Here is a 22,374-nt window from a genome sequence, read left to right as displayed (position 1 = left end):
ACAAACCTTTAGCTGGACTCACCAAGAAAAAAATAGAGAAGGCTCAAATAAATAAAATGAGAAATGAAAGGGGTGAAATTAGAACAGATACCTCAGAAATACAAAAGATTACAGGAGAATACTATGAAAAGCTATACACCAACAAATTGGATAATCTGGAAGAAATGGATAAATTCTTAGAAACATACAACCTTCCAAAACTGAATCAAGAAGAAATAGACAATTTGTATAGACCAATCACCAGTAAGGAGATCAAAGCAGTAATCAAAAACCTCCCAAAAATTAAAAGTCCAGGACCAGACAGCTTTCCTGGTGAATTCTACCAAACATTCAAAGAAGACTTAATACCTAACCTCTCAAAATCTTCCAAAAAATTAAAGAGGAGGGGAGGCTTCCTAAGTCATTCTACGAAGCTAACATTACCCTGATACCAAAACTAGACAAGGACAAAATTAAAAAAAGAAAATTATGGGCCAATATTACTGATGAACATCAATGCAAAAATCCTCAACAAAATATTAACAAATCGAATACAACAATACATTCAAAAGATCATACACCATGATCAAGTGGGATTTATTCCAGGGATGCAGGGACAGTTCAACATCTGCAAATCAATCAATGTGATAAACCTCATTAACAAAATGAAGAATAAAAATCAGATGATCACCTCAATACATACAGAGAAAGCATTTGACAAGATACAGAATCCATTTATGACAAAAACCCTGAAGAAATGGGTATAGAAGGAAAGTACCTCAACCTAATAAAGGCCATATATGACAAACCCACAGCTAATATTCTCAATGGAGAAAAACGGAAAGCTATCCCTCTGAGAACAGGAACCAGACAAGGATGCCCACTTCCATCACTCTTATTTAACATAGTATTGGAAGTCCTAGCAAGAGCAATCAGGCAAGAAAAAGAAATAAAAGGGATCCAAATTGGGAAGGAAGAAGTGAAACTGTCACTATTTGCAGATGAAATTATTTTATATATAGAAAACCCTAAAAAATCCTCCAAAAAACTTTTAGAAATAATAAATGAATACACAAAAGTTGCAGGATACAAAATCAACATAGAAAAATCAGTTGCATTTCTATACACTAACAACAAAATAGCAGAAAGAAATTCAGTATACAATCCCATTTACAATCGCAACAAAAAGAATAAAATACCTAGGAATAAACATAATCAAGGAGGTGAAAGACCTGTACACTTAAGACTGTAAAACATTGTTGAAAGAAATTGAAGAAGATGCAAGGAAATGGAAAGATATTCCATGCTCTTGGATTGGAAGACTTAACATAGTCAAAATGTCCATACTTCCTGAAGCAATCTACAGATTCAATGCAAACCCTATCAAATTTCCAACAACATTTTTCACAGAAATAGAACAAAGAATCCTAAAATTTGTATGGAACAACAAAAGATCTTGAATAGCCAAAGGAATCCTGAGAAAAAAGAACAAAGTTGGAGGTATCACACTCCCTGATTTCAAAATATACAAAACTATAGTAATCAAAACAGCATGGTACTGGCAGAAAAACAGACACACAGATCAATGGAACAGAATCAAGAGCCCAGAAATAAACCCACACATGTATGGACAGCTAATTTTCGACGAGGGAGCCAAGAACATACAATAGAGAAAGGAAAGTCTCTTCAATAAATGATGTTGAGAAAACCAGTCAGCCACATGCGAAAGAATGAAAGTAGACCATTATCTTACACCATACACAAAAATTAACTCAATATGGATTAAAGACTTGAATGTAGACCAGAAACTTCTAGAAGAAAACATAGGCACTACGCTTTTTGACATTGGTTTTAGCAGCATATTTTCAAGTACCATGTCTGACCAGGAAAGGGAAACAACAGAAAAAATTGACAAAAGAGACTACATCAAACTAAAAACTTCTGCACAGCAAAGGAAACCATCAACAAAATGAAAAGACAACCTAAAACTTGGGAGAAGATATTTGTAAACTATATATCTGATAAGGGGTTAATATGCACAATATATAAAGAATTCTTACATCTCAACAACAAAAAAACTAACAACCCAATTCAAAAATGGGCAGAATATCTGAACAGACATTTCTCCAAAGAAGATGTACAGACGGCAACAGGCACATGAAAGGATATTCAACATCATTAACTATCAGGGAAATGCAAATCAAAATTACAATGAGATATCACATCACGCCTGTCAGAATGGCTGTAATTAACAAGACAGGAAATAACAAGTGTTGGAGAGGTTGTGGAGAAAAGGGAACCCTCATACACTGCTGGTAGGAATGCAAACTGGTACAGCCACTATGGAAAACACTATGGAGAGTTCTCAAAAAATTAAGAACAGAACTACCATATGACCCCTCTATTCCACTGCTGGGTATTTATCCAAAGAACATGAAAACACAAATGTGTAAAGATCTATGCACTCTTATGTACATTGCAGCATTATTCACAACAGCCAAGACTTGGAGGCAACCTAGGTGCCCATCAAGGGACAAATAGATAAAGAAGACGTGGTATATACACACAATGGAACACCACTCAGTCATAAGAAACGGTGACATCTGGCCATTTGTGACAACATGAATGGGCCTTGAAGGTATTATGCTAAGAGAAATAAGTCGGAGGGAGAAAGTCAAATACCATATGATCTCACACATAAATAGAACATAAAAACAACAACAAACAAACACATAGAGATAGAGATTGGATTGGTGGTTACCAGAGAGGAAGAGGGGAGGAAGGAGGGTCAAAGGAGTGGTTAGGCACGCATGTGTGCTGATGGATGGTAATTAGTCTTGAGGTGGCGAACATGATGCAATCCACACAGATATCAAAATATAATGATGTACACCTGAAATTTATATAATTTTATAAACCAATGTTACCACAATAAAAAAATAAACATGGGAAGAAAGTACACTTTACACAGTGTTGGTGAGAATGCACATTCATACAATTGGTGCGGCAATAAGGCAATATCAATATTTAAAATACTCACACCCTTTCCTCCATTAATTCAATGCTTATGAATTTCTCCCATACATATACTCATACCCATGTACAATGACTTATGTACGTGAGGTTTGTGTCAGCATTATTATTCAGAGCAAAAGATGGTAAACAACTAAACATCCATCAATGTGAAGTTGAAGGTAAGTTATGTTATAGTTCTATCAAAGACTTTACAGCCAACAAGGAAAATTATATATGTAAGATATATTCACATTATTAAATAAAACAAAGAGAAAAAAATACCCATCATAAGTTTCCATTTGTCAAGCAAAATATATCAGTTTATTTATGCTTCCTGTGCTAAATTAATTCTGAAAGATGACAGGGGGAAGAAAATTCTGAAGGATACACATGGATGACAAAGGAGAGAGAAGGGGAGAAAGAGACATACTACATACCTTCTTTTGCCTTTTGAGTTTTGTACAATGTATATATATGACTACTTTTTAGAAACCAATTATTTTCACTGATTTAAATCAATTAAATGCACTGGCTCTTCATCAACAGGCCGCACCTCTGCACCTCCAGTCTTTCCCCACAAGTCCCCTGAGTTCGCCCACCTGCACCTCTGCTAGAGCTAGATGCACTTCTTACTGCCACACTCCGTGCCCCATTCCTCAGGGTTCTGCATCTGTTGGTAAGTTTCTCCCCCACCTGGAACACCTCCTTTCCCTCACAGCCTGCACCTTTAGAACCAACTCCAACGTCACTCTACGCAGGAGCCCTGTCTGACCACCCTGGTCCTCACTATACCTTCCCTCCTCTGAAATGGGATGTGTGTGACCTGGGCTTTACAAGTGAGTATATAATTCTATTTGTTCTAGATTGTCGGCTCTTGCTTCATGTGAATTAGTCTTATCTTGGAAACTAGATTAAATGGCTTGAGAGCAAGAAGGCAACATGACTCATATGTCTTTGTACCCCTGACACTGCCCACCTTAGGGATGAGCACAGACTGAGGGCTAACCATGCCAGCTTGGTGGAGGATTGGATGCTACAGGGAGGACCAATTAGCCTCTTCAGAGATGGTGAGCCCAAGGATTTTTGGCTGTGACAGACCATGATCACTAGGCCAAGATCCTCTCAAGGAAATGCCGGAATCCTGGAGTATTAGAGAAATACGACAATATCGACAGAGGTCAAGAAGGGAACATAAACATGTAAATAAATGCACAGAGTATAGGAGTGATGGGATGCAGGGAGCAATTAGAAAATGTGCCCTGCTCAAAGACGTCAAAAAATCCAGGTTAAAAAAAAAACACAACAACAAAAAAATCTCCTTCAGGGAAACAGTATACATCCAGAGCAGATGAGTAGATCTAACCACGATCAGCAACTAGTTTATGACCTTGAGTCAGAAGTGGCCACTAACCCATCTCTGCAGGTAGCCATCACCATGAACAGACAGAATTCTCTAACACGGTAACAACAGCTCTAGAAAACTCTTAAAAACTCCTAAAGTAAGTGAGTCTCATTAGTGCCTCCATGGAAGGCAGTGTTTACAATCTCTTCTCACCACACAGACTTCCTCCACGTCTGTAAATTTCAAGGTATTGCCACCTTGGCCTTTCTCTGCCACATCAGCCTTGGTCCCTTCATAAATCTCTAATTGCCCGTCGCCCACTGCCTGTAATAAAAAGCTCTCCATTTCCAAGCATAACCAGACTCTGCCCTCCCTCATCTCGTGTGTGCTTCTAGGACATATTTCCAGTATCGGGGCAGCAGCTGGTGGAGGTTCCTCTGTCCCAGCCACTCGTCCTCAAAAGTGCCCTGTGTCCCTAAACACTGTTTTCTGGGGATGGGTGACCAGACAGTTGTCGTGAAGGACAGAGCTGAGCCACCGGGCTGGTGTAGGGTGTGGAGAGTGAAGACAAAGTGGGAGCAGACACTGCCTGGGAGTGGGCACCTTTGGGCTAAGGCTCGGCAACCCTTACAGACAACCAGACTCCCTCACCTACCGACTGCATCAACACATAAGCTTCCCGAAGACAGGTCAAGACTCTGTCACTACACCTGCTTGTGAAACAGAAGGGCTCTGTGATGCAGTCTGCTCACCTGGTTCCGTCTTCTGTGAGGCGTACCACTGGGAGTCATCAGGTACCAGGACCCTGACTGCCTAGAGAGAAGGATGGTTGGTCTCCTCATGCTAATCAGGTTTAGACCATGTTGAGCCCTACTTTTGTTTATGGCTCCATCTTCATTATTACCCTAATTATCTGGCAAGTGAAAAGGAGTTATGATGGATTAAGGTTGGAACCAAAAAGGAGCTGCTGCCAGGTAGGGAAACGCTATGACCATGACAGAACTAATTAAGCCCCAGATAAGAAGCTTGTCAGAGTCTCTCTTTTTACCCATCCCCTCCCTCAATTTTTATACCACAAATTCAGTTACTCTTAAATGGCACTGCTCTTCTCAGAGTCTAGAAATAATTCCTTACCAGGCCATCCCTGCAGTGTATTCTAATTGAAAAATCAAGAACCTATCAGGCTTGGGCTGAGACTGAGATGAACTAGAATCTACTCACTGGATCTCAGTAGATCTCTCAATATGAGGGACTTTTCCAGTTAGCAGTTCAGTAAGGTAATTGTTAGCAGCAGTCCTTTGGCTTTAGACCTACACACCCTTTAATCTGTTCCACTCTGTCTCTTGTTTCATCATAAGCCTGAGGCAGAACTTCCCCTGGGAAATAACTGGGAGGTAGAAAGTAAGGAAGAGCCTCGAAATGCTGGGATGAGAAAAGGTGGAGTACGGAAAGGAAGGTTAGGAAAGTCAGTAAAATACAGACAGATATATAGAAAGGGATTGGGAAATGAATATTTCCTTTGTCTCATTTTGGACTTGAAAAAGAAAATGGAGCGCCAGCTTCACACTCTAACTTTTTTGTCTTTAAGCGTCACCGAAAAGCCAGGCAAAGGGCTAGAGAGGCAGCATCAAGAGGTAATCCCATTCTCTGCTCTGGCCCCTCCATTGTGTGTGTGGTTCCCATGGATCCTGTCCCTCTAAGACCCCTGATGCCAGGAGCCAGTGCTCTCCCTACTGAAGGCTCTAGCTTCCCAAGTCGACAACTTCTCCCAGAAGACTTTCTTGGGTGGAAATCAGAGCCTGGGAAGCTTCCAAAATTCTCAACCTTCCCCCCGGGAATGAAGAATGAGGAAGTAGGGCAGAAGTCCCTAGCTGTGTCATTTACTAGTTTTATGACCCTATGGCGGTAAATTCATCTCAGTTTTGTCATCCAGGAAATGGGCATCTGATGATCTGGCCTCAATCACAGTGTGCTGGTGATGATCAGATGACATTGGGTCCCGGACAGCACATCATAACTGGCTAAGTTGTATGCAGACATGTCTTAGAGCATTGACTCTTGGGGTTTCCAGTCTCCTCTCATTCAGAGGCCTTCAGCTTCCTATAGGATGTCCCTGAATCCTCTCCCATTCCATGTAACACTGTCTCCCGTTTTCTCAGCCAGGAGAATTTCCCAGGAGGAAGCTGAGAAGCCATGGGAACTGCTCTCTGTCATGAAAAGGTGATCTCTTGCTCTTTGCAGCCTCTCTACTGCCAGCCTGGCCTGTGATGAGTTCTCTCCTTGACTGGGTGCAGGGATGAGGAGAGGGATAATGGCAGGGAGGGAGCAAGACACAGCGGAGGCTGGAGCACTGATGGAGAGGGTTGCCAGGGCACTGGGGGAACAAACATCTCCGGAGGGAGGAGTCTCCCAGTTCTGCTCGGGCCTGGCTCACATTGGTCCTGGAATTCAGGATTGACTAGTGCATGATTCATAAACAACTCTACATGGCCTTGCGCTCAGCCACAAGACAAGCTATTGAGGTGAAAGAATGGATAAAGAAGTGCATAAATAAGTCCTCATTGTCATACTCTCTTTACAGCTACACCCTTTCGAGGGCAGACCCCTCGGAGTCTGGCTGGGCCCTGCTGACATTACCTCCTCTGGTTCTGTCTTCAGGGAAGCCAGTCCCTGAGACAACCCTCAGACAGGAGCCTGTCATCTTATCCTCTTCTTAAGATCTCCAGAGCATGTGGCTGTCTCCCAAGAGATGTTGTGTGCACCCCAGAGCCCCCAGAATGCAGAGTTCCCACAAGCACCTCATGTTCCACAGTTTGGCAATACTGAATAGCAGGCTGTGGCCTTCTTAGCCCCAAATGAAACTGATTCCAGGTTCCCCCTGGTGATGCCCCATCAGCTACCACTGGCTTCCGCTTATCCTAGTTCAGCTTCTCAACACAGGCCAGCAGAGAATTCGCCCCACCACTGGGTCTCGCATGGCCCTGCGCTCCCACGGCTTCTCTGACACCTTGCCCAACAAGCCCCAGAACTTCAGGCAGCACACCACAACTTATCAAAAGCCATTTTCCTAGGAAGAAAAGTAGATGGGTAAACAGCCAGGCAGTGTAGGCCCGAGGGCCTCCAATGATAGGGAAGGGCAATGCCAATCTTCAGGCCACACACTTCCAAAGAGGCAAGTGTCACTCCATCAGTAACAGCTGCCACGTTTCCCTTCCCAGCCAGGGCTGGCTTCCTCGGGAGGGAAGTGTGCGGCGGCTCCTGTGTGCAGATACCTGCTGCCAAATCTGCAATGCCCTGGCTCTGGAGATTCAGCAGCTGCTGGCGGGTGAGAACAGCCTGATCTCTTCCACTTCATCGAGGCCATCGCAGGGTTCCTCTTGCCTAGAGATGTTGTCCCTGTCTACTGTGTCTTTCGAGCAGAGTCTGCAGCATCCTTCTCCACAATCCAAAGAGCTTTCACTTCCATCTGCAATCCCCACAGTGTTGCAATTAATGGATCAGAGATCCTTAACACAGTCCGCTGCCCAGTCCGCTGGTGCAGTCAGCCTCCACCATTACTGGGCTGAACACCTCCAGCGGGGGCAGGAATTGCAAGTGCTCGAGATGCCCAGGGGCCCAGAGATAGAGTCTTCTTCAAGATTTGAGGAGCCTGTGGTTCCAGGGTACCAGCAGAAGATGATGCAAAGCAACCCCAACCTTGTCTGTGGGAACAAAGGTCAGCCACCATTGAATCCTCAGGTTGCTCTGCTGACCCAGAACCCAGAAATCGCTACCCTGACACATCCTGTGGGCTTGCATATGGTCAGTGTCCTCCCTGCCCACCTGCCATTCCTCAGTCCTCATGTCCTGAGGTTTCTAGAGGTACATGTAAGAAAATGGATGCATTTCCAGAGGTGGGGGCTCCCCCGACGAGTGGAGGAGTCCCTGAGGCACTTTATGCCAAACCCACCATTGTTTTACCAACCTGTAAGTGAGCAACCAGTTTCTTTCATCCAGAGTGATACTTCTCAGATCTCTGTTGAGGAATGTGGGACCATTTCCTACCAGACCTGGGGTACATGTATGGCTGGCCAGCCCACCCAGGCCTTCTGGGTTTCTGAATGGTCCATTGTGGACCCAAAACAAAGACACCACTACCAGCAAATCCCAAACCATATGACTCTAGCCTTGCCCTCTGCAGCCCTTAAGGACTTCAGTGGCCTCTATCCACTTCCTGGGCCACAGGCTCATGACGCAGTGGGCACTTCAGAGCAGAAATACAGCCAGCTATTCTGTGGCCTCCCTTCTCTGCACAGTGAGTCCCTGGTTGATATCTTCTTTGGCTCTCAAAGTCTCTCCATAAATGGGAACTTGTCCAAGCCTCCTTTGAAGGATCCTTTTCTCTTCAAGGAGCTCTCCTTCCCTCTGCCATCTAAAATTCCACCACACTCAGCCCCACCCTCTTCCCCATCTTCCCCAAATTGGGTCACTCCGTCTGACCACCAACAAGCTCAGATCAAGGTCCCATTTCTGACACTGGCCCAGTGTCAAGCCCTGGAGTGGCATCTGCGGCAGAGGCAGCTCCAGCTTCAGTGGGGTTTGCCAGCAGTTTTCCAGAGATCTCAGCACACTCAGAGCCCCGGGCAGTATAAGCTCTGTGACAAAGCCCAGTCTCCTGAGACTGGGAAAACTTCTTCGCCAGGGAAGTCCAGCTCAGTCCTGACCAGAGAACTCCGCTTCTTCCCGGAGCATGGCCGGAGGCTGCTGGGATTCCACCTCCAGAGGCAGCTGATTCACCATCGCTGGGGCCTGCCCCAGAAGATCCAGCAGTCCATCCAGTTGTTCCTGTCCCCCACTGACCAGCAGACTCTGTCCTGGAACAGCACGGCCCAGGCCAATGTGACTGTTCCCCAACCTACAGCCCTAGAGGTCATAGGGGCTGGTGACCCATTCTCACCTGTCACGGACCCAGTGTCAGGCCCTGTGCCACACTTACTCAACCAGGCCAGGGCAATACTGCAGAGTCACATCAACTCCAAACGTGGGCAGATTCACCAGGGCAAGGTCCCTGCCTGTGTCTACAGCTCGTGGGAATGCATCATTCCCGGGGGCCTGGAAGGGGCTCCCTTCACCTGCATCCCCGAAAGCAAGCCCCTCGAGGGACAGCCAGCCACTGACTCTGATCTACAACAGGAAGTTACACCCTGGATGCCAACAGCCCTCGATCAGCAGCAACGAGCCTCTGAAGATGCTGTCAATGAACATCCTAAGCTGCCCCGGGCCCTGTCCAAGGGGTCCCTTGAGAAACTGGAGACGACTTTAAGGCACAAATATCTGGCCTTCTTGTCAGGGCTGCCCACTCTCTATTATGTGGCTCTGTCCCGGGCCACGGCCCCAGCAATCACTACTCAAGCTCTAACCCCAGAGAAGGTGCCTGGGCCTGTCGGATTCCCCAAAGAACCTGTGACTCAGGTGACCTCATCTGAAGAGCAGTGTCGAAGTCCTGGGCCATGCTTTCAAGATGCCAACAAGACTTGTGCAGACTCTGCAGATGAGCTGCAGGCTGAAGTGCAGGTGGAAGGAATGATCGAGACCGTGCCTTTAGAAAGCCAGACAGAGTCCGCTAGCCCCTACTCACTCAAGAAACCCATCTTGGCCAAACTAAACTTCCACCTGAGAAAGAAGATCCTAGAGATACAATTGGGAATTCCCATAAGGGCAAAGGCGTCCAGAGAACAAACCGTAGCAATCCCAGAGAACACATCCACACAGGAGTCTCCTGGGAGTCTAAGCAAGCCAGGAAAAACACTGCTCCAGGAACTCCCCAGCAGACTAGACACTCTTCGTGCCCCAGATCCAGCATGGCTCCACTTTAGAGAACAGCTGGCCAGTGAGTTAAAGGCATTGCAGCAGAGCCAGAAGCACCCTAGTTCCACAGCAGTGCCCCATGGTTCTGCCCACTGGGCCTCCAAGATCTCACAGCCCAGTGAGGAAGCGACAGAGGCCCAGGTGCTTTGCATTCAGCTGGAGGCCAGTGTGAACCACCCCAGCCCGGTGCAGCCCCGGAGCCCTGAGCCCCACAGCCCTGGCAAGAGCAAGGACTCAGCCCAAGTCCCCATGCTGGCAGGAAACAGAGAGGACCCAGGGAAACCCAAGTCAGCAGGGGACCTCGGAGAAGGGGATGCGGGGTTTGGGCTCTCCTCAACAAGAGAAAACGGCCACCCTGCTGAAGCCCAGAGGCCAGAAGGCATGCTTCTGCACAGGATACCCGACAGCCCCTGGCGACCGAGACCGAGCTTTCACCTTGACGCTCCCTGTCCACACAGTCGCCAGCATCGCCCTCAGCTTAAGCTCCTGGAGCTGCCTCCAGGAGTCGCTGCGGGGAAGCAACCTGAGAAGAATGACCTGCCAAACAGTCAAACCAAGATCAGTGTCATCCTCAAACCAGCAGCGCTGCCTGAGCACACCCTGCCTGTGGTGCCCCAGGCATCCCAGGCCCAGCCTTTCCTGGGCCAACTCATTCAGGGTCAGCCACGGCAGGGCCAAACTTGGCCAGGTCAGGTTTTGCAGGGGCAGGTGATGCCAGCCCATCCTTATAAGAGGCCTGGCCTTCCAGAATCTGGCTTGAGAAATAAGATGAAATCCTTTCTGCACTGGATTAACCCCAAGACAAAAGGCAAAGGGCACAAGGAATCTGTGTTCTCCACAGCTGAGAAAGTGGCCAGCACCACACAAAATGTAGAAAAGAGCCTGGCTCCAGCCAAAAGTCCCACAGGGCGACCTAAGAAACCGAAGACAAGAGGGGACCCCAAGGCCCAATCTACCCCCACTGAGCAGCACGTGGGCCTGGCCTTCTTGGATAACCCTCCTTCCTCAGATGGTAAGCTCCAGCACTGCTCCCACTCCCACCAACTCCACTCTGCCTCAGTCCTGGGCCACCCCCGCCACTGCCCTCGCCACTGTCCTCGAGTGGCGTGTGCCCCCACCCAACCAGGGAACCCACCCTAACTCTCAACTGTCCCCTCAGAGGGAAACATTGGCCTCCTCCTCAAGAAGCCCAGTGCAACCAACAGACTTTGTAGGCTCCCAACGCCTGCATCCCTTGAAGAGGACTGATACTGTCACTTTCCTTACTGTGCAGGTGCGGACGAGCACCACCCGAAATACACTCCATAAGTTAAGCAAAGAGTGGTCTGTCTGCGCCTTCTCTCCACTGGGGAGGGTTAAGGGAAGGCATGGGGGAGGCTAAAATGTCCTCCCTCTCTAGGGAAGGAGCTTAACCCACACTTAAGCTGGGTCAGCATTCCACACAACTCCACCCAGCCCCACCCTGGACTGTGGGTAAAGGGACTCAAGCAGAGAAGGAAGCCCCTTGTCAAAGGTGCATTGAACATAAAGGTCAGGCTTGAATTCTATCGTGGTGTCCCATGACATCCTTGGACCCAGAGGAGCAATGTGGACGTGAGGACAGTACCGACAAGAAGGAGCAGCCAAGATTCATACAGGCACAATTCACTGAGGACATCTGTGTAGGCCCACAAGCTGGAGGGAAGCTTTTAGAGGAGTGTCACAGTGTTCCACCCTTAAGGAGGTGCTTGGGGTTTATCAAAAGTCCACAGCTAATATGACACAATGTCAAAAGCAAATGACCCAATCTCCCCCTCTCTGCTCCCTGTTGGTTAGTGGTTAGATCTTTCTGGAGAACTCATCTGGGAGGCTGCTGTAGCTTTCTTGCCTATATCCCACCTCCACTGCCTATCTGCTGCATGGAATGAGTGACACCTGGAATGAAGATCACAGTAGGACATGGGGAAGGACTTGTGCCCCATCCCACCCCCAAGAGCAGGCAGGGAGAGAAGCAGGGAGGAGGAGCATGTATATGGAGGTCTGAGTACCTGGGACAGAACCTGACAGGTTCCTGACCAGGATATGATAGAGGAGAAAAGCCAATTTCCCTTGAACTCAAAAGAACCTAGCTCCAGGAAGCCAACCCAAGGTCCAAGTGCCTTAGGGGATGGAGGTGAATAAACTGAGTTTCTTGTTGCCCATTGTATAATGAAGAGCAGAGAGTTGAGCCTTGTTGTCCAAAGGCAATGAAAATTAATTCAAAATTTCTGAACACTCACCCTCCACCCCACCCAACTGTTTCCCAATGTCAGGGAATGGTATAACTATAAATCCATGCTTTTGTTCAGCCCAAACATGAAGTCAGTCACTGGGTTCTAATCTTAATATCTCTCAACTTTGCCCCCTTTCTCCTATTTTTACTGACTCTGCTTGTATTCAGTTTCTCATCCATTCTTGCCTAAATAATTACAATAGTGTCTCATATCCCCAGGGTTTAGGATAGTGGCTGGTGCATAGTAATACCTTAATAGTACTTCAATCCAAAGTCTAGCCTGGGGAGACAGACACATCATCACACTAGTATGATGAGGGAGTGGAATGGGGGATCCTGCCACAGAAGGAAGTACACAGCTGATGAGGACCCCAGAGGGTCACAGTAAAAACAATCCTGGGGCCAGCCCTGTGGCTGAGTTGTTAAGTTCACTCGTTCCACTTTGGCGGCCCAGGTTTCACCAGTTTGGATCCTGGGCACGCACATGGCACCGCTCATCAAGCCATGCTGAGGCGGCGTCCACATGCCACAACTAGAAGGACCCACAACTAAAACATATACAATATGTACCAGGGGCCTTTGGGGAGAAAAAGGAAAATTTTTTTTTAAATCTAAAAAAAAAGATCCTGAGAAGCATCTTACATTCAACAATTAAAATATTTGAGCACTTACTATATGCAAGGCACCAAAGCAAACACAACAATGAACAAGATACAGAACTTCCACAATGGAGGTCATGATCTCATGGGATAGACAGTCTCACATGCCCAATTGTCTCAGCAACACATACACTTGGATCCCAATATTCATCTCAAACTATAGAAAAGTGAACTCCTGATTTCCCACTCCCACCATCACCCAATCAATCAAAACCTGCTCCAATCACAGTATTCACCACATCAGTTAATGGCAGCTCCATCTTTCCAGTTGTTCAGGACGGAAACACTGGTGTCATCCTTTAGGTTTTTTTCCTAACAGTCCACATCCAATCCATCAATAATCCTATTGTCTCTACCTTCAAAATGGATTCAGAACATGCCCACTTCTCCTTCTGCTGCTGTGATTCCTACAGTAGTATCACAGCTAATCTCCTAGCGCCTTCCTGAGACCATACCTTCAAAAGTCCATTCTCAATGCAGAAGCCTGATGGTCTTCAGGGAGTATCCTGACTACAGATGACTGGTGATAGATGATCGATAGATAGATGGATGGATAGATGGATAGATAGATAGATAGATAGATAGATAGATAGATAGATGTAAAACCACAAGACAAGACATGATCACCAAGGAATGAGTGTAAATGAGGGAGAAATATAAGGACTGGATTCTGGGACATTCCAAAGTTAAAAAATGGGGGGGAAATGTAGGAACCAATAAGCAGAGACTGAGAAGTAGTAGCCAGTGAGGCAGGAGGAAAACCAGGAGAGTGCTATACTAGAAGCCAAGAGAGGAAAGCATTGCAAGGAAAAAGTGTTCAATGGCATGAAAAGTAGCCAATTGGGCAAGTAAGATGAGGACTCAGAGTTAACCATTAGATTTAGCAAAACAGAGATCACTCATGGCTTTGAGAAGAACAGACTCAGGTGAATGATGGAGGTGAAGGCATAAGTAGAGTGGATTCAAGAGAGAATGGAGAGCAATTGGTGATAGCAAGTGTAATCAATTTCTTCAAGGAGGTTTGTTCCATAGAGTGCAAAATAATGAGGAAATAGGACCAAGAGGGTTTTTTAAAGGTACGAGATATAAGCACGTTGGATGTTGATAGAAAAGATCCAGTAGAAAGGAATAAACTTATGATGCAGAAGAGAAAGGGAGAACTGTTGCAGCAACGTCATGGCGCAGAAGTAATGGAATAGGGGCGAGTCCCCAAGTCGCTAAAAGCACAAACACTTCACTGTTGGTAATTAGAAGGTGACATTAATGAAGAAGGACTTTGTACATCAAGAGAAGAAAGGTTTCTGCACAATTAAGAGAGTGGGGACAAAGACCTAGAGGGGTAAAGGAGAAGCTGGTAAGTGATGATGATGGCACGAGGGAACGGGCAATATGGAGAGCCAAAGCCAGAGATGGAGAGGAATTCTGGAAGTTACCACGACAGGTTATTTTTTAGGGCCTAAGAAGTCTGTACCAGCGTCTGAGGCCAGGTGGGCAGAAAAAGTTGTTGACATTACTGATCACGTGTGTGAAGCAAGTACTCTTGGAACAGTGGAAGAGAGAGCAGAGAAAACTCTAGATGCATGGAGCATGAGGAAAGGATGGGGCTTAACCCACAGAAACAGGGCAGGTGTGGCATCCTAGGGTTCAGGAAAGGACTAGGCAGGCTTGGAGGTGGGAAGAGAGAACTAGAAAGCAGAAAGACAAAGAGGTTGCCCTGAGTGGATGAGATGGACCTCTGTTTTGGACACCCCATATCTCTCAGACAGTGGCACCTCTGCATTCACCTTCTGACCTAGAGGAGCCAATAGCTGAAGGAAGTGCAGGAAGTATTGTAGCTTCATTATGAAGTGGTAAAGGGGACTGGGGGATGCTCCTGCCTCAATTGATTCCTAAGGAAATCCAAAATGACTCAACATCCCATCAAACCAGGAGGTAGTGGGGGCAGGACTCTCTTCCTCTGATAGGACCCTAACACTTAGCACAATGTGTCCACTGCTAGCAGGATGCAAAATGCCAGGAAGGGAAGAGGCATGAATGTGTCCCTCCTCTGAATGGTGATTGTGTACCCAAGGGATAGAGACCCAGCCCCTATTGTGGCCTCCAGGGTCAGGAAGCACAAGGCCCCAGTCTGCTGAGCCACCACCCTCCAGGTGTTTTCCTAAAGCATCCTCAAAGATCATAGGAGGTCTTGTGACAGGCACATCCTCCATGCCTGATGGAAGTTGGGCAAAGCGCCACAGAGCAAGGAGACAAGAGGGAGGCCCAGAATGAAGGGAATGACCCAGAAGGGTCACAGCCGCATCAGGTGGGAAGCCGAGGTTAATGTGCACACATCCTGCTTTAGGTGGATCAGGTCCTTCCCATGGTCCCCCACAGGCTCCTACCAGTGTCAGAGCAGTGTGAGTTCACAGTGCTGACCAAAGTCCTGCAACAAAGGGTTGGGAACAGAGAGATGAGCTGGAACCAAACCTTCAGGATTCTCAATTCTCAGCAAAGTCAAGAGCTGAGAGAAAACAAGGTCAAAGCCTATGACTCATGCAGGATTTTGTGGGATGTTGTTGAAGGATGAAGCCTTGGTCATCCCATCCCATACCGCTAGCACAACCCCCACCCGCAGAGCCCCCTACGCTCAAAAGAGGTAAAATGAGAATAAAATGTCTCATGGCAGGGCACAAAGTCAACTATTTACTCTCCAGAATTGGTGGTAGATGCTAGGAATATATCAACGGTTGCTTGGGAACTTTGGAGTTCACCTCTGGTCCTCTGAGGTGCCATCATGTCTTGGTGGACAGCCCTGACCTCCTGGAGCCCTTCTCTTGGCTCAGCAGAGGGCACTTCAGAATTCTATGGAGAAAAGTTCAGGCAACTGACCACCTGCAATGAAGGAGAGGGGCTTCTCCACAAAACCACTTCTCCTCTTAAACACTGAGTCCTGCAAGTTAGGGACCACGGCTCTCTCTTTTTTTTTTTCCATTTAGTCGCATTTATTGAGCACCTTCCATGCACCAGGTACCTAATATGTGCCTGGGAGAAGATAGAAACAGTCCCTGCAGTCTTGGAGATTATGATTTTAGAAATGGCTTGCCTGGAATTGCTGGATGTCTACTAGTCAATATTTTTGGTTACAAATTTTGGCAAAAAAAAAAAAAATTTATTGGCAGGATCATGGGGAGGCCACAGAATCAATGGGAAGCTAGAGAATCAGATCAGGTAACTGGTATGCTGGGAACATGGCTCTCTCATTTTTGTACCTGCTGACTGCAGCCCACGCAGGGATGGCAATGAACACAGGATGAGAACAGGAATAGACTCCATAGTGATGCTGCTTCTTGTACCATATGAAGGGGGCTGGGCCTCTGCTCTCTACCAGCCATCCAAAGCCAAATGCTCGACCTGGGCTCAGGGGCCCATGGCATAGACCAGGCCTGTCAGAGAAGGAAGGACAAAAATAGTTCCTCTGTCCACAACAGGGAGAGGAAAGATGGGAGGAGAGCCTTGAGAACGAGTGGAAATGTGAGGAACGAGCACAATGCAGGCATGTAAGGTCCTGGGGGACGCAGAGGACCAGATCCCTACCAGGTCTCCCTGGGCTTGGAGAGGACAGTCTGTTCCCATCTCCAGAGACAGTGGGGCCAGGACTCTCAATACTTGATCTGGATGGGAGCATGAGAAGAAACAGGGGGCCTGGGAAGGGGCCAGAGGGAGAGCTCTGTTTCCAGGAGGAGGGGTGGGTGCTGCCAACTGCCCCCCTTTCCTGCCTTGTAACCCTCCTCCACTGAAACTTCTCCGAGTCCACGGCCAGGCAAGGAGCATATTAGGGGCTTTCCAGAATGTATCACTCCCAAGGTCAAGCCAACTACAGAGGCCACAGGGGCGGGGCCCTGGGCAGGCAGCTGGACACACAGGAATCCAGACGGCGGGAAGGGAAGGGAAGCCATCCTTGCGGTAAATAGTGCTGGCAGCTGGGGTGCATCAGGGGAGAGAGGCAGGGAAAGTGAGAGGACAGAGCAGAATGCCACACACGGTCAGAGACATGTGGACGCAGACACCCAGCCCAATACATACATAAACAGAAAGACACAAATTCAATGATGCCAGAAACTCATGAAGATTACCCAGGGACATGGCCAGGAAACACACCTAGAGACATGAACACCCTGAGTCAGACATGCTCGAGCAGACACAGGCACAAACACACATACAAACACATAGACAGGCTTGCACACATGCGAACAAAGACCATCTTGTAGACCCACAAACCCAAACGCAGTCCAAATCCATCCTCAAACTGCTCTCCTCCAGAAAGCCTCCCAGGCTGCCTCAGACCAGCTTCTTTATGCTTCCTCTAAACTCCAGTTTGTAATTTCTGTCCCATTGCTTGTCCTTTAACAAGCATAGTCCTGCACTCACATGCATACCCCTGGTCTCTACAACTTGGCTGTGTGTTCTTTTTATTTTTTCTGCTTTATCTCCCCAAAGGCCCCAGTACACAGTTGCATATCCTAGTTGCAGGTCCTTCTAGTTGTGGCATGTGGGACGCCACCACAACATGCCCTGACGAGCAGCGCCATGTCCATGCCCAGGATCCAAGCCAGCGAAACCCTGGGCCGCCACAGTGCAGCGCATGAACTTAACCACTCTGCCACAGGGCCAGCCTCTTTATGCTTCCTCTAAACCCCAGTTTGTAATTTCTGTCCCATTGCTTGTCCTTTAACAAGCATAGTCCTGCACTCACAAGCATACCCCTGGTCTCTACAACTTGGCTGTGTGCTTTCAAAGAAATGACAAGGTCAGCAAGTGAGTCCATGACCTACACGCCCATCCCCATCCCTACGATGTCCCCAGTTTACTGCACAGACCTGACCCCAAGCCTCCCTGACGCAGCAGATGCAGACCTAAGGGGAGAGTAAACCAGACAGACACACCCTGTCTGGGTAAGGCTGGTGGGTGTCACAGAACAAATCTTTTTTTTTTTTTTTTTTTTAAAGATTTTATTTTTTCCTTTTTCTCCCCAAAGCCCCCCGGTACATAGTTGTGTATTCTTCGTTGTGGGTTCTTCTAGTTGTGGCATGTGGGACACTGCCTCAGCGTAGTCTGATGAGCAGTGCCATGTCCGCGCCCAGGATTCGAACTAACGAAACACTGGGCCGCCTGCAGCGGAGCGCGCGAACTTAACCACTCGGCCACGGGGCCAGCCCCCACAGAACAAATCTTTACACAGCCCGATGCTCACCCCTAACTACATCCAATCTGTAACCACTATGTCAATGCTATCGAAGCATAGTCCTCACTCTAACCCTGACTCTAGGCAGCTACACACTGAGTAATGTCTGCAGCTACCAGGCACACAAATATCACACATTAGGAAGGCATGGGTCATTTGCACTCCAGGAACTCAGCAGCTCCTTCAGTAACACCTACATCGTCATCAGGGCAGCTTGTCCCTGGAAGGCTCAGTGTGCAGCTGGGAACCCAGGAGCACCAAGGTACCCATGCCCTTTGACCCCTGTTAACATAGAAGCCCAGGGGGCTCAGGCCACCCCAAGCCCTGTTCTGGGACTAGCCCAGCCTCTGAGCTGAAATTCCTGCCATACCCCTCCCCTGCTCCTGCCTGCCAGGCTGGGAGCATCTGTGGCCCAAGAATCCCCCATTAGGCAGCAGCAAATGGGCCTGGGGCCTGGGGCTGAAGGGAATGTGGCCACTTCCCAATGTGGGGATTTCCAGCTTCTTGCAACACCCACACCTAGGACCTCCACCACAGAGCCTGGCCCAGGTGCCTGTCCTCAAGAGGGAGTGGGCCTGCTGACACGTGAGGGGACTAGGGCGCATCAGCACACCTCTCCTCTGCTCCAGGGTCTCAGTCTGGTGATAGGGTGTGTTTGTTCAAAACTCATCAGCAGAACTAAGGGCAGAGTCAGCCGTGCGAACCTCCCTCACCCCTCACCCTCAGGCACCAGGACCTCCATTGCAGCACCACTGTGCACCTTGCCCACCCCAGAGGTTGTCAAACACTACCTAGGCTCTCCTGAGAGCTCACCAAGCCAAAACCTTCACCCAAAGGACTGGAACTCTTAGGAGGACACTCACATCTCACATGTGAGCCATCCAAGTCTCTCTGTTCCCTTCCCCAACGTCTACACCCAGCCTGGCCTAAGGACCAAGGGAGGGGCTTGGTTCAGGGCTGCAAGCTCCAGACCCCCTCCACTGAGCTTAGGGCTCCAGAGGGCCCATGGGATGGGATGAGCCCAGGCCAGCAGCTGAGGGCAGAGAAATGGCTGCGTGCAGACTCGGGTCCCAGAGAAGGGTAGCACCTCCTCTCGTTATCTCACCCTCTCTCCTGGGGACTGTGTCTATACCTGGGCTCTACTCCCTTCTAGGCTCCCTCAGTGCCTCCCTCTCATGACCTCACCTCCACCCAGTTAGGCTCAGACACCGGCAGCCCAGCGTGGGGCAGGGGCTTGCTGTCACCTTCCTGCTCCGAGAGCAGCTCTTTCCAGCCCTGGCTATCTGTCCAGCCAGGCACACACTTCCGGCAAAGCCCCCACTGTTTCGCTCCCTTCCCTCAGGGCCCCTAACTTAGGTTCTAAGGCCCAGAAGCAAGCAGGCCCCAGAATCTTCAGGACGAACCATCTCCCTGAGGCTGGTCTACCACCGCAGGCCCAAGTTCAGAGGTAGGGACTTAGGTTGGATCTAAGGAAGAGCTTCCCGAATCTACTAAAGGCAGTCACAGATGGGACCTATGGGGGCTGTGGACACCATCTGACACAAACAAGAGGACCCTCATAACGGCATAAACAAGGGGAAGGGGTGGGATGTCTCGGGAGAGAGCGGGAACCCGGGGTTTCAGGGGAGGAAACAGCACAGTCCCTGACTCTCCCTGCCATGTGCCCCCTTTGCCCACCAGCTGTGCCTGGACAGAAAGTCCCCTCCCTCAGGAAGGCTGGGGTGCATCACCCCAGCTTCCTCTTTCCCCAGACCACCTTTGTTCCCTTCCGCTGGCTCTGTGCCCATCTGCACTTTGAAATGGGGAGCAAAATAGGCCCACGTGGCTCTCCCAGCCCCCACCACCAGACGCTTGGAAGTACCGGGAGAATGTGGGAAAAATACAGATTCTTTGGCTCTATTCTGAGAGTCTATTTAAGATGGTCTGCTGTGGTGCCTCTAATTCCGCATTCTTAATAAGCTCCTCATGTGCAGCCAAGTTTAGAAACAGTGGAAACATCTAATATGCTATGACTCCAGAATCATCTACACACACCCCCACCAGGGCCCATGCTATCCTATCTCTCTGGGAACTCTTCAGAGACAGGCTGCTCACTACTCAGCCACTTCCACAGAGGGTGGGGCAGCTGGGGAAGGGGAGATTGGAGAGACGGGAATTAAAAGCTTTCTGGTGCCAGGACCTGCCATCAGACCAGGTAAAAGACCCAAGAAATATTATCTCCTTGTTGTGGCCCAGTCCTGTCCCAGGAATGTCGGCCTCTTGCCAGTTGGGGCACTCCCTGCCCTGCTGAAGGTCTCAGCTTGTTGTAAAACCTCACACTCAAGAACTTGGTTCTCTCTCTCAAATTCACTCAGATCCCAGCCCCTTTCCTCTACGAGCCTTGGGACAAAATACCATGTCCTCATCCGCAGCCCACAATATCTCCAATCCCCACCCCTCTGCGTCCCATCCTCCCCGAACACCAGCACCCCTATCATGGCACAGTCTTCCTGTCAGTGCCCTGCACCTGGCCCACCCTGTCCTGACTGCACCCCTCCCAATCCTTGTCCTCGCCACATCGCCCCATGGTCTCTCCGGCCCCATCCAAGCTGCCCTTCAGGACACTGGGATAAGCCTGGGCATGAGGGGCATGCTGCTGGGTTTAGCACTCTGGGAACCAGATGAATTTTCCAGTCCTAACGTGGTGAACACAACTCTGAGGTCCCAATCTGGTTTTACACACAGATTCTAAGTCATGACCCAATAATCCGCGCATACCATACACCAGCATAAATTCCAAATGGATAAAAGATTTTAAAATGCTAAAAATTAAACTGCAGGAATGACAGCATGCAGAATGGCAGAGTAGGAGGCTCTAGGGCCAGTCCCTCCACCGAAGCAACTATTGAGCTGGAAAGTACAATGAGAATCGCCTACCTCAGCACTCTGCAACCTGACTGGACACTTATTCTGGGGAGTGCTTGATGAAGGGAGAGGATGCTGATCTTTCATAAGAGAGCATCATGCATGAACTAGTGACCAGCTAGCGCTGTGGGGATAGCAGCCCACATTCCTGGAGTGGCTGGCTGATGGCAGAGAACCTTGTCTTCCAAAAATTGGGAGTCCTGCATTTTGGTTGGTCTGGTGCTTCTCTGAGGGACAAGTTGCCTTGGTTTCAGCCCTCTTGGGCTGCAGCAGCTCCCACAGTGGCATATGTCAGAATATTTAAAGGGACAGAAACCTTTTAGTGGGATAGGGGAAGAGAAGCCTTTGTCAGGTCAATGGCTGACCCCAGAGATAACAGAACAGAAACTTCAGGGGCCACACACAAAGAATACACATTTGGCAAAAATCATTCAGAAAAATCAAAATGGAAGGCTGCAGCCCTTAAAGAGTAAATATCTACAAGCCTCAAGGAGTGAAAGAATCAGATTTCCAGAGCTACCACATTCTAATACTCAGAATGTCCAGTTCTCAACAAAAAATTACAAAGCGTATAAAGAAACAGCAAAGTATGGCCCATTCACAGGAAAAAAGGATTTAACAGGAACCATCCCTAAGGAAGCCCACACACTGGACACACTAGGTGAATACTTTAAATTAACCATCTGAAATATGCTCAAAGAGCTGAAGGAAACCATGGGCAAAGAACTAAGGGAAACCTGGAAAAGGATGTATGAACAAAATGAGACACAAATTATTAAAAAAAAAAAAAAGGACCCAAATTCTAGAGTCAAAAATACAATAACTAAGATGAAAAAATTCACTGGGAGAGTTCAACAACAAACTTGAGAAGGTCAGAGGAAAGAATCCACACACTTGAAGATAAGGCAGTTGAAATTATTGAGTCTGAGGAGCAGAAAAAGGAGAAGAAAAATGAAAGAGTCTGAGAGACATGTGGGATACCATCACACATACCTCACCAGAGGACTCCCAAAAGGGGAAGAGAGAGAGAGCAGGGCAGAAAAAATTTTTGAAGAAATAATGGCCAAAAATATACCAAATTTAATGAAGGTATGAAAGTACATATCCAAGAAGTCCACAAATTCCAAGCAGGATAAACTCAAAGATATCCACA

General features: G+C 48.1%; 1 protein-coding gene and 1 long non-coding RNA gene across 10 annotated transcripts in view; one reads left to right on the top strand and one right to left on the bottom strand.

Annotated features, from left to right (window-relative positions):
- The window catches only part of LOC106828186 (protein SPATA31F1), a 59,509-nt gene extending 41,479 nt beyond the window's left edge, over nt 1–18,030 (top strand). For 2 of the 8 annotated variants that reach the window (XM_070495656.1, XM_070495654.1), the window contains 5 exons: nt 3,541–3,670; nt 3,753–3,830; nt 5,925–5,970; nt 6,496–6,556; nt 7,555–18,029. In XM_070495656.1, coding sequence (XP_070351757.1) covers nt 3,807–3,830; nt 5,925–5,970; nt 6,496–6,556; nt 7,555–11,323 — 3,900 coding nt within the window. In that variant the 5' untranslated portion in view covers nt 3,541–3,670; nt 3,753–3,806 and the 3' untranslated portion in view covers nt 11,324–18,029. Of the gene's footprint in view, nt 1–3,540; nt 3,671–3,752; nt 5,311–5,924; nt 5,971–6,495; nt 6,557–7,554 lie in introns of all 8 variants that reach the window. The other 6 variants (XM_044756627.2, XM_070495652.1, XM_070495657.1 and 3 more) reach the window with 5 other exon arrangements.
- Nucleotides 1–22,374, bottom strand: part of LOC123280101 (uncharacterized) — a 79,381-nt gene that overhangs the window by 17,314 nt on the left and 39,693 nt on the right. The window lies entirely within an intron of this gene.

This window comes from Equus asinus, chromosome 23 (assembly GCF_041296235.1).
Source record: "Equus asinus isolate D_3611 breed Donkey chromosome 23, EquAss-T2T_v2, whole genome shotgun sequence".
NCBI lineage: Eukaryota > Metazoa > Chordata > Mammalia > Perissodactyla > Equidae > Equus > Equus asinus.
Note: the sequence above shows the minus strand (reverse complement) of the source record. Positions and strands in the feature narration are given on the sequence as shown.